The sequence below is a fragment of the Chiloscyllium plagiosum genome, unplaced genomic scaffold, assembly GCF_037043375.1.
Source record: "Chiloscyllium plagiosum isolate Xiang-an unplaced genomic scaffold, Cpla_swu_hap1 HiC_scaffold_6, whole genome shotgun sequence".
Taxonomy (NCBI): domain Eukaryota; kingdom Metazoa; phylum Chordata; class Chondrichthyes; order Orectolobiformes; family Hemiscylliidae; genus Chiloscyllium; species Chiloscyllium plagiosum.
The window spans coordinates 20,194,768-20,207,162 of record NW_028270144.1 but is presented as its reverse complement, the minus strand read 5'-3'; the positions used below and the strand labels follow the sequence as shown (position 1 = coordinate 20,207,162).

The window sequence follows — 12,395 nt, the reverse complement described above, 5'->3', positions numbered from 1 at the left end:
AGTGGTAGACACTCCATCACTAAGGACAGGGGTAGTTTGGAGTAAAGATCAGAGTGGCGCTGGAAAAGCACAGCAGGCTAAGCAGCATCCGAGGAGCCGGAAAATTGACATTATCGGGCAAAAGCCCTTCATCAGGAAGGGCTGATGAATGGCTTTTGCCTGAGACGTCAATTTTCCTGCTCCTCGGATACTGCCTTGCCTGCTGTGCTTTTCCAGCGCCACTCTAATCTTGACTCTGATTTCCAGCATCTGCAGTCCTCACTTTCACGTAGTTTGGAGTACCCTCCTCCAGTGAGTTGTTCAATTGTCACCAGCATTCAGGACTGAATATGGCAGAACTGCAGAGCTTAGATTTGACATATTGATTGATTAGCCTCGACTACTGCATGCTGTTTCTGTTGTTTGAAATTCATGTAGTTCTCTGTTGTAGCTTCATCAGTTTGATAGGTCTGTTTTATTGTATTCCTGATGCTGTTTCTGGCATGCACTAATGCATCCTTCATTGAGCTAGGGCTGGTCTCCAAGGTTGACAGTAATGGTAGGTCATGTGATATACTGGACCATGAATTTGCAGATGGTTTTTAAATACAATTCTGCTGCTGCAGAGGGCCCACAGCACAACATGGGTACCCAGTTTTGAGGTAAAATATGTCCAAAATTTACCCCAATTTTGCACTGTGGTAGTGCCACACAATGTAAGATATATTCAATGTGAAGTCAGGATTTTGCCTTGGTTACTCCTACTGATATTCTCATAGATGGGTGCATCTGTGAGATTGGAGAGGAGGAGGTCAAGCAGATTTTTCTTTTTTTTGTCCTAATATCAAAGACCCAGTCCAACAGTTATGTTTTTCAGGACTTGGCCAGCTCAGTCAACAATGGTACTATCGAGCTACTCTTGATGATGTTGTGAAAAGCTAGAATAAATCACCTCAGCCTTTAAATCCCAGGGAACACCACCTTTGTATAATCTTGTTTTGTGATTTAACTTTTGAAGCCCATATTTAATTGTATACTATGTGCCATCCAAGACCAATATATCCTTCTGAAATGTTCCTATCACTGCATTCAGTTCTCCAGGTATGGTCTAGTCAGAGCTCTGTATAACGTGTAACCCCTTGTTTTTGATTTCTCTCGAAGAACATTTGACCATCCTTTTGTTGATTACTTTCTGTATCTGTCCATAGCGTTTTGATGACCTGCATCCAGTTTCCACTCCTTCAGTACAGTTACATGGTACATCTCCATACTAATACTGGAAAATTAATTCACTCTGTAAATTAATGTAAAGTGTCTTTACATTACAAAGGATAACATCTGCCATAATAATAAGCATAAAAAATTGCAGGTGCTGGAAATCTGAAATAAGACGTGTGCTGGGGAAACATGACACCTGGCAGTATCTGGAGACAGAAAACAGAATTAACGGTTAAAGACCGTTGCCCCTTCATCAAAGCTGTTTTGACAGCTTCAATTCTGACTCACTGGACCCAAAATGTTCACTGTGTTTCTCTCTATAGATGTGATCTGATCTGCCATGCTCCTCCAGCACTCTAACATATTTTGCACCCAACTGGACCAGTCAGTTGTTAGAGGACTAATGTTTGGAATAATGATCTAGTAGATGCAAGCTCAAATCTTAACATGACCACTGTGCTGTTTACACTTGGTTAACAAATATATCGGTAATAAAAATCTAGCATTGTAATAGTAATGACCATGAAACTACCAGATTATTGCAAAAGCCCGGTCACCACAAACAGAATAAGGTTTCTGACTCTTAATTGACACCTGAAGCAGCCTTATAAGCCATGCAACCATATTCGAGGCAATTCACCATCTGAGGGGCAACTAGGGATGGGCATTAAATGCTTGCCTAGCCACTAACAGGCACACTACTGTGAATGAATAAAAGAAAAATCAGTTCTCCTTTATTGCTACAGTAAAACAATTATTTGCTATATTCTATTTATTAAACATGTCCCATTATTGGGTATATTAAACATTGATTTTTAGTTTTCTTTACAACCCACAGTTTGTGAAAACTTTGTGGCCCAGTATAAAGGAGGTAGAAAACTGATCTAATTTAGCAAGAAATGAGAGGCTGCTAATCTTAAAAGTTAACAAATCACTTCAAACTCTTGTTATTGCAAAAGTCTGCAATATACTTTTATATGGTTATTGTTATAATAACTTTAGCTGGTTTTTCTTTAACTATACCACCATAAACTCAAGTCAGCAGACGTTTATAATGTGCAAGTTGTCCCAGACGTACAGAGCAATCCCATTTTTCTCAGTGCTAAAATGAATATTTAGGTCTTTCCTCACTTACAAGTTGGTACCTCATCTTTCAGCTAACAAAAACATGTTCAGGCCTAAACCTGGCCTCAGTTATTCAGTTTAGAAAGATATGGTTAGGATAATGCTCACCTTATAACTCTGTGCTTGGGATTATGCAGATAGCACAGGCTATGATTTCAAGACACAGGAGTTTAAGACATATCTACACAGAGTGGATCATACATGATGAATAACGCACATGAATGGGCCCTCCTGTACTGACACCATGGATTTCACTTTTATACTCTATGTACACATTAACTTGTTTTTGGAAGTTTTTTTAAATTCTTCTTGCTTGCTGCAAATTGTGATAGATCACATTTACAGGACAATTAGTATTTGGTCCACCTAGTCCAGTCATACAAACCTCTTCCCACCTGACTTCATCTCACTCCAGCAGCATATTTTTTGCTTTGTGTCTGTCTAGCTTCCTCTGAAATGCATTAAAACTATTCAGCTCAACACACCCAGTGATAGTGAGTTATTCATTCTCACCATCTGCTGATTAGACAGGTTTCCACTGAATTCCCTACTGAAAATCTTACATTGAGTGCCCCTAGTTTTGACTTTTCCCATAAATGGAAACACTTTCGTTGTTACCTACCCTATTAAACTCGAACATAATTTTAAAGATATTGATCAGGTCATCCCTCAGTGTTCTCTTTTCCTGAGAAAGAAGTCACATCCTGTTCAATCTTTTCTGACTGTTATGGTTAGGGTTCTGGTATTATTTGATTAAATATTACACTAATTTTTAGGTATGTGCACCGGGATACTCAGATCTCTCTTTTCATCTACAGTCCCTATCTATCACCATCCCCTAATTTGCTTTCAACCATCTGTCCGTGGATCTATGCTAGAAATGCTTAATTCAGTCCAAGAGAGAAAATTATATTCACTTTGGAGCATTAACCTCACAATGTAGAGTTCAGATTTCTTCTGACATTTTAAACAATGAAGCAATGAGAAAATGCAAAAATAAAACTGAAAATAGCCAAACTGCAAACCATCAAGTTAGAAAAACTTTGAAATCTGCTTTTATCAGGTAGGCCTGAGGTTACACATATACAAATTGAAACTGGAGAGAAACAAACAAGCTGAACTTATTACAGCTGTACAAGGAGAACAAAATTTCAATTTACATACAGCAGGACAACAGTTCCAGTTTAAATAATATTAAAAACCACGCCTTTCCCCCAAAATATAAAACTTAATTAAGCTTTTCAAGGCAATTCTGATGGGAAAACTATTTAAGTTATGATCCCCCTCAAAAGAGTATAAATGATTGCTGATAATATCCTGTCAACTTTGGCAAAAAAAGAGACAATTGCTATGCAACATTCTATAAATCAGAACATAAAGACTGTATACATCTGGGGTATTATGTTATGACCAATATTGCACTCGATTACGTACAAGAATACAAACAAAGCACATTTTTAAAATATACTGTATATGATGCAGGAGAAGGTAATGTACCGTAATCCTGCGTCCCCTTACCAATGCTTTACTTTTTATTGAAGGCAAGGCTATAAAGCTGGTCTCTGGTGAAATTTTTACATTATTCAACATTGCACATCATGAAAATACTGTACTACAAATCCAAATGTGTACAGCAAGCTACACGCACTTGGTGATCAGACTGCCCGAGCAAAGATAATTACTGTACAGTTGAATAATTACAAATGCATTTTACATTCAGGCTCATTAATGCACTGTGACAGAATACCAGGGTCACTACCAGGGCTAGGTTCACCAGTGGAAGTTGACAAAGCTACATGCATAGTGTTTTCACATGAAATACAAGACAAAGGTATCGCAACAGCACAGTTTCGTATTCCTTTGTATAAACCCATGTAAACCAGCATAGAATCTATAATACTCAACCGTTCTTTTCTTTATTAAATGGAAACTATAATTTTAAACTTTGCTGCTTTGTTGCACTTGACATATATCCTATCTGAAATATACCTTTCTTATGCAATCCATTAATTTGTCATCTTTAATAATTATCTACAGGCATTAGATAAATGTAAACCAACAGCAAAAATATTGATGCTAACATTATTTTCCCATTTTTGCAATATATTAAACATACGAAGTTGATACTTTTAAGATAGATTCTTATAGCAAAGCAATGGACCCATTTCCACCACTGAGTTCTAAAAACTGTACAATAAAATGCAGACTAGCAAAGCTTCTCAGAGAACCTTGTAAAAGTCAAAGGCATTCCCTGAAGCAGAGCTTAAAATGTGCAAACATTATTTCCTTTGGCTCCACGACATAGCTGACGTCATTATCAAGACTGTCACAACTTAGTCTGATCTGTTCCCACATCTTGTGAGGCTCCAAAGTGTCCTGAGTGAATACATGCAGGAATGACTTGGTATGCTGATGATAATGTTCCACTCGTGAACTTTTACACCATGGAAGAGGAATTGGAAATACCCTGAACAGTTGTCCCAGTTGGCGTTCCGCTGATTGCGTTGAAGATGTGATATGAGTTAGGAAGAAGATTGATCTTCAATCCGTCATCCTCTGGCAAAATCTTAAAGAAAAGAAAACATCAAAGGAAACTAAATTGAAGGAACACAGCCTGGCAGGGAATTTTCACAAAGGCTTTAGGTAGCAACAAGCAGTTTATTTTACTTGCACAACCTTTCCTTAAAAGCACAATTCAATTTGCAGATTAACTTTCAGTATGCTGTGCACGCACGCACACACACACACACACACACACACACGTCATGCACTTCCAGTGTTCACAACAGGGATATTACCATCCAATCTGCTCACGATACGTGAGGGCAGCGTTCAGAGAAACAGAAAATGAGAAAATACACTGGTTAGTTTTCATTTGCACAGAATTCACAGGATCTGCAATCTTATATCCTAGAGATACAGGCAATTGTACAAATTAGGTTTCAGATGCCTGCATGCTCATAGGATTGACCATTAACATGTTCATTAGGACAGCTGTGATCATAATGCACCTTATTGTGTTCTTTCTTTAAAACTTAGGAAGCAAATATAAGCGTTGAGCGGGGATTTCCTTTTCTAGATTTTAATAGAAATGGCTGCAGGAATGTTAACAATGCAGAAATCGGAATTAATAAATTTCCACTTAACTCAAGGCACTTGTTATGTTTTATATCAGGCTTCATTTTGCCTGCTTAAATTGCTCGTTAGATACCTGGAGAGCTACTAATTCAAACTGATCTTCCCTCGGAATTCACTATAAAAGAAAATCACTAAATCTGAATGCAAACAAAACATCTTTTGACCATATCTAAATTTTATCTTGAGGAAAAATGGAAATAGTTTGGAAATGCACACAAAAGTCTAAAAATTATTACACTCTGATGGGAATACACTTTTTGACCAGGATTATGTTAAAAAATAATTACTTTGTCATCATGTCTTATGTGCTGCATGTTCCCCATTCCCATTATCCCCACCCAATTACAATCCCCAGTTATGACCGACAGTAAGGCCATTTGCTCTGGGCTTTGGCCATTGCTAGTTGATAAGAAATGTCCAAGAATGTTCACAGTCATCTACCTTCACGGCCTATGGAAAGGTGCAGAGTCGAGGCATGTTAACAAAGAAAGTTGAAACTGGCAATTTGCTTAATTATACCTAAATAAAAAACACATAAGTTGTTACGATCATCAAATCAGACTGACCAAAGTAGGACCAAGAAACTGATAAGGGGGAATAGAGTAGAATGGGAGAGTAAACAAGAAACAAATAAATTATGACAATTTGCATAATTATGTAAAAAGGTTAATTATGTAAAAAGGATTAGCAAAACTAAATGCGGTTCCTGAGACAGGCAAAGACATCAAAAAGTATAAGGGAAATGAGGAAATTCAGATGTTAAGCAAATGTTTTGTGCCTATTCTACAGAAAGAATACAAAGAGTGTACTCTGCTTTTCTGTATTTGTTACCAAAATAGACAGTTTCACATTTCTCCAGGTTATTGCCTATCAGTCACTTGCCCACTTATTTAAAAGCACAGTACTGCACAGGATACTAGAGATTGCAAGTAAGAACAAAATATAGGAGAAGCTCAATAGGTCGAGCAGCATCTATGAAAAAAGTTAACAATGTAAGTCTCATCAGAATTCAATTCCAAAGTCGTCTTGCATTGGACTCAAAAGTTAACTCGGTTTCTCCCTTCACAGATACTGCCAGACTTGTTACGTTTCTCCAGCATTTTGATTTTACTCCATTCACTATGAAATTATCTCTTCGTAACCTCTTTGTATCTCCTCTCAGCTTACATCTTCACCTAACTTTACATCATCAGTAAACTTGGTCACATCACAACTGATCCATCCTCTTACTAATGAATACAGATTGTAAATAGCTGAGTTTATTGCATGGATCCTTGACATGCTTTATATAAATTTTATAATGCAGGAGGATCTTTGTATAGCAATCATAATTAAATTAAAATGCAGGTACAGCAGCCAATTGGGAAAGCAAATAGTACGTTAGCCTTTATTACTAGGTTGTTGCTGAACAATGTGAAAGAAGCTTTTCTGTAAATGGACAGGGCATTGGTGAGACCACATATGGAATATTATATACAATTTTGTCTCCTTACCCAATGAAAAATATTTATATCTTAGAAGGAACATTACAAAGATTCATGAGTTTAATTCCTGGGATGAGAGGATGAAGAACATGAGAAAATGAAGCAAACGAGGGAAAAGGGAATTGAAGGCTCTGTTGAAAAGGTTTGGTGAAAGTGCTGACAAAAACGTGAACACCAACATGGACAGACCAGTGGGGCTGAATGGCCTGTTTCCATGCTGTAAATACTTCAAAGGCCAACAGAAAAGGGTGATGGAGAGATACTTTAAATATAAAATGCTGCCCTCATTCATGTTGTCAGGAAATGTGTTGTTAAGTGCCAGCAAAAGGGAGAAAATCAGAATTTGCAAATTCACAAGATAGGGTGTGAACTTGCTGCCCTGGGTTCTAGCCAGCAGTTATTGTAATGTTGATGAGAAAGAGAGAGACTCCCCTGCAGTCCCAAGTGCTTTCTCTTGTAGATTGCAAGTTCAGTACCATTCTGTACTTGACACAGTCTCTTTTAACAGAGCATTTTAAAGGGCTGAGAATCAGATTCAAAGTCAGCTGCTGCTCAGTTGGCAGCATATCAACATCTGAGTCACGAGTTCCTGACTTTAAATCCACTTCTGGGTTTGAGCATAAAAGTCAAAGTTGTCAATCGAGTGTAGCACCCAGGGAGGATTGCACTGTCAGAGATGCTGTTTGATACACAAGATTCTAAATTCAGGATTGAGTGCCAGCTTGGTGGATGCAAAACATTTCACGCCACAATGTCATTGTGAAGAACGGCAAGGAGTTATCCCTGCTGAAAATCACCTTCACTCGGCACCTTCATCTACGCACTCTCAGCTACCTTCTCCCCCGCCAGCCCCCCACCATTTATCACTCAGCTCCCCCGGCCCACAAGCCTCATTCCTGACGAAGGGCTCTTGCCCGAAATGTTGATTCTCCTGTTCCTTGAATGCTGCCTGACCGCTGTGCTTTTCCAACACAACACTCGACTTTGATCTCCGGCAGCTGCAGTCCTCACTTTCTCCCAGAGTTTAACCCTCTGTCAATATCATTAAAAATATGGACAATGCAGTCTGTGGAAACAATCTGCTGTCATAGTCATAGATCCATACAATATCGAAACAGACCCTTTGGTCCAAATTGTCCACGTCGATTATGTTCCCAACCTAAACTAGTGCCACCTGCCTGCCTTTGGCCCATATCCCTCCATAACTTTCAAACTGTACCCACATCTACCACTCCCTCTGCCAGTCCATTCCACATGCGAACCACTCTCTGTGTAAAAAAAGTTGCCCCTCTTGTCCTTTTTAAAATTTTCTCCTCTCACCTTAAAAATATGCCCACTTGGTTTGAACTCTCCTACTCTAGGGGCAAGATCCTGTTATTCACCTTATCCATGTCCCTCATAATTTTACAAACCTCTATAAGGTCACTTCTCAAACTCCTGCACTCCAGTGAGAAAAGTCTCAGCCCAGCCAGCCTATTTTTATAACTCAAACCGTTCATAGTAGTTAGCACTGCTGCCTGACAGCACCAGGGACCCAGGCTCGATCCCACCCTTGGGTGACTGTTTGTGTGGAGTTTGTACATTCTCCCCCGTGTCTGCGTGTTTCCCCTCTGGGTGCTCCGGTCCAAAGATGTGCAGGTTAGGTGGATTGGTCATGCTAAATTGCCCACAGCAGGAGATAGTGAGGACTGCAGATGCTAGACAGTCAGAGTCGATAAAGTGTAGCGCTGGAAAAGCACAGCAGGTCAGGCAGCATCCATGGAGCATTACTTCATGCCCGAAACGACAATGGTCCTGCTCATCAGATGCTGCCTGACCTGCTGTGCTGTTTCCAGTGCCACACTTTGTTGAAATTGTCCATAGTGCCCAGGGATATACAAGGTAGGTGGATTAACCATGGGAAATGCATGGGTACAGGGATAGGGTGGGTCTGGGTGGGATGCTCTTCAAAGGGATAGTGTGGATTCAATGGACCGAATGACTTGCTCCTACACTGTAGGGATTCTATGAGGAAGAAAGTGGAATGAACTGCCAGAAGAAGTGGTAGATGCAGATACAGTTACAATATTTAAAAGAATTTTGGACAGGACAGGAAAGATTTGAAGGGATATGGGCCAAATGCAGGCAACTGGAACTGGTTTACGTTTGGAAAACTTGGTCAGCACAGATAAGTTGGGCTGAAGGGACTGTTTCTGTGCTGTATGACTCTATTGGTTCTGTTGTTTAACAACCTTGGTCAAAATCTTAGGCCTGTCTCTTTCTCCACGTACTGGGACTAAAGAAGCTTACATTGCATTTTCATTGAGAAATGAAACACAAATAGACACTAAACTAGCCCCTCTCTTGCTACCTTAGCATTCTCAAACAATACAAGTCCCAGCATGAGATGTGGAAGATGCCAAGATTCTATAGCTGTCAAGAAGCTGAGAGTGTAATGTTCTTCCATCATGTGTGGTGAAGTCACAAACTATGTGCTGAATTTTTGTTGCTGCTACTCCCAGCAACAAAAAAATGTAAATATGCTGAAAAGGAAATGGGGTGTAGCAATCTTCGCTCTGAGCTGTATGGTCATGCAGCAACCCACAGGTCCTGCACAGGTCACATACAGGCCGACTCCTTCAAATTACTACCATCTTAGGGAGCACACAGAAAACATGCACAGCGGGCCTGCATTTAAAGGAAATTATCCAAACTTACAAAAGAAAATTATTAGATGAAAAGCGAGTGCTCAGAATGTCATTGTAGTGACTCATTGGAGGAAATCTCCTAGGGTTTTGTGATGGAGAACCTGGAATATATTGCCTTGGTGACCACTATTCAACACCTTGAGCCTATTCCAAATGCTCGCCTGGCATGTCTTCCATCTTCTTGTACCCTCTAAACACAAGCTCATCAAAAACTCTGATCCCATCTTAATCACTCCATCAGTGACTTCAAGTACCTTGGCCTTAAAAACCTGGAATTTCCTTCCCTAAACTGAAGGGACCCCCTGAAAAGTGTCAGTGTCATGTTAGGTTATAAACTCTTGCCATATTGGAGATATACACCAAAGTCTAAAATACCAAAGTCTAAAACACTAAAGGTCGCCTTTTAAAATAAAACAGTGCCTGGTATCATTTCACTCTAGTGCAATGTAGACACCTTCACCGTATTTTATGCTGACATTTATACAGTTCATTTATTTTACAAATCAATCTTGTCAATTCTTGCAACTGCTATGCACGTACTCTGTTAGGTATATAAAGAATTCAATTTCAGGTATTACTGTGCAAACACACCGCTGAATTCCACATGCCTTAACACTTAAAGAAGAAACTAACTATCCAGCTTCAATGATCCTCATACAATGTACAAACTGGAAAACAAAACTGACTAACCACACAAAGAATCAAATGTGAAATTAACGACACTAAGCTATTCTCAGCAGAAACTGAGTATTTACAAGTATGGAACTGGAGAGTCAAATTGTCTTTGTTTTTCAGGCACTACAGAACTGACTGATGCATGTCTTGATGACCTTTGGGAACAGGATCACTGATCATTAAATTTAGAATATGTGGGTTGCTTTTGTTTGCTCTTTTTCTGTTCCTTTGACTTTCAGTAACTTTTCCTGCACTGAAGCAGAAGGATAAAGCAAATATTTTTTTCCTCCAAGGAAGCAGTTCAGTTTGGAGTCATCGTACATACACATGATATGATACTAACCTTGATATTAAAATTACATAGTCATTCATTCTCTTCCACACAAAAAATTATGAAACAATTTGTGAGATGGCAACTAATCTGCAATGCCCACTTGACCAGATTTATGACAAGCCCCAGAATTTCCCATTATCCACACGGATGTGTTCAGGCTCTTGTGTTCAGAAGGAAAGAACACAAAGAGAAAGCAGGTTAATGTGAATCTCTAATGAAACAAGAAGGTTTGGCTGAAGCAAATAAATGTGACAGAAAATTAATCTTTTTAAGTGAGAGCCAAGATGGCACCCAGTATCAGGGCTTTGGCCACAGACATACTAATCCTACATACTGGACATTGTCTGACTTTACTTGGATAACTGATGATCTGACTATTAGAAGGTAGAGAGTCTTCCTTGCCAGAAAATAGAAGGGTATGTCAACTGCCACTGATAACTTCTCCCAGTATCACGAGCTGTGTTTCTTCTTAATACAAAGGAGAAATTTGCATGGTTCTGGTGAAAAAAGAAGAGTTTGAGACCAACCAGACAGTTCTTACAAAATGCTCGCACAGACATGATGGCCTGGAGGACTTCCTTCAGTGCTGAGAGATTTACAAGATGAGGCAATGATTCTAATTGTATGTAGAAGCTGAATGAATGGGTAATGAAACTGCCTTGCTTTTGATCTTAGTAGCGTTGTACACTCTAATTTATAACAGAACCCAGTATGTTAACCTCCTCTTACAATCAAGTACTTAACATATGGTTATTTGGATTTAAATTTTAAAACAACATTGCCCTTTAATTATTTCCTCGAGACAATGCAAAAAATTAATCCTCTGAGGTAGGTTTTGCTCTGCGCCAATCTTACCTGTTCATGCATGATGTCAGAGAGTTCCCGAACCATTTCTCTATAGTTTGCCTTCATTTCCTCTTGATATTCAACCTGATCTTCTTTGATCAAACGCTCATTTACAATCAAGGCTTGCCCACAAGCCTCAACAAATTGCCTGGGAACACAGAAAGCAACCTGTCAATGTGCAGATGATTTGACGTTAAGGTAAAATGACTCTCGCCCTTATCACAAGGGGGATGAAGTACATGGATAGGAAAGCTATGCAACTGCTAAATGGGCTTTGGTGAGATTCCACTAGGAGTACTGGGAACACGTCTAGCTTGCATAGCTAGGATATGCATATATCAAAAGCAATATAATGAAAGTTCAATAGGTTGATTCCTGGGATGATGGTTGCCCTCTGATGAGGGGCTAAATGAATGGATCTTATGCTCTCTGGAATGGAAGAACAAGAGGTGATCTCATTGATACATACACGATTATGAAGGCTTGACATGGAGGGCTGGAGGCTGAATTGCTCCTTGCAAGCAGAACCTGTGAGCCATAACACATTGTAGGTGGGACCTCCACTCTTAACTTGGGTCAAATTTGATTGGGCAGCAGCTCCATTACTCCCAGCCATGTCAGAGCTCAGTTGCGGGCACTGGTGGTACCTCAGCAAGTGAAGCAAGGAACATCATGGCATCCCTGGGAAAATATATCCAAGGTTTTAGGATGGGAAGGAATCCTAGAGCAGGGGATGGTGACAGAGGAAGAAAAGCAGGGCTTCTGTCAATTGGGCGGTACTGAATTGACAGAATTCAGGGTATTGGGTGCCGCTAATACCCCTGAATAAACTGTCCCCTCCTTCCTTTACTCTGAGGCATTTAAAACCAGCCTGGTGACTTCTTCCAAACAGTCCCCACTAGCTCTACA

General features: G+C 39.6%; 1 protein-coding gene across 13 annotated transcripts in view; it reads right to left on the bottom strand.

Annotated features, from left to right (window-relative positions):
* Nucleotides 1-3,349: 3,349 nt before the first annotated feature.
* LOC122550501 (dedicator of cytokinesis protein 9) overlaps nucleotides 3,350-12,395 on the bottom strand; it is a 339,837-nt gene continuing 330,791 nt past the window's right edge. For all 13 annotated transcript variants that reach the window (XM_087987930.1, XM_043691316.2, XM_087987937.1 and 10 more), the window contains 2 exons: nucleotides 11,496-11,634; nucleotides 3,350-4,888 (listed from right to left, as the gene is read on the bottom strand). In XM_087987930.1, coding sequence (XP_087844056.1) covers nucleotides 4,760-4,888; nucleotides 11,496-11,634 — 268 coding nt within the window. In that variant the 3' untranslated portion in view covers nucleotides 3,350-4,759. The remainder of the gene's footprint in view (nucleotides 4,889-11,495; nucleotides 11,635-12,395) is intronic.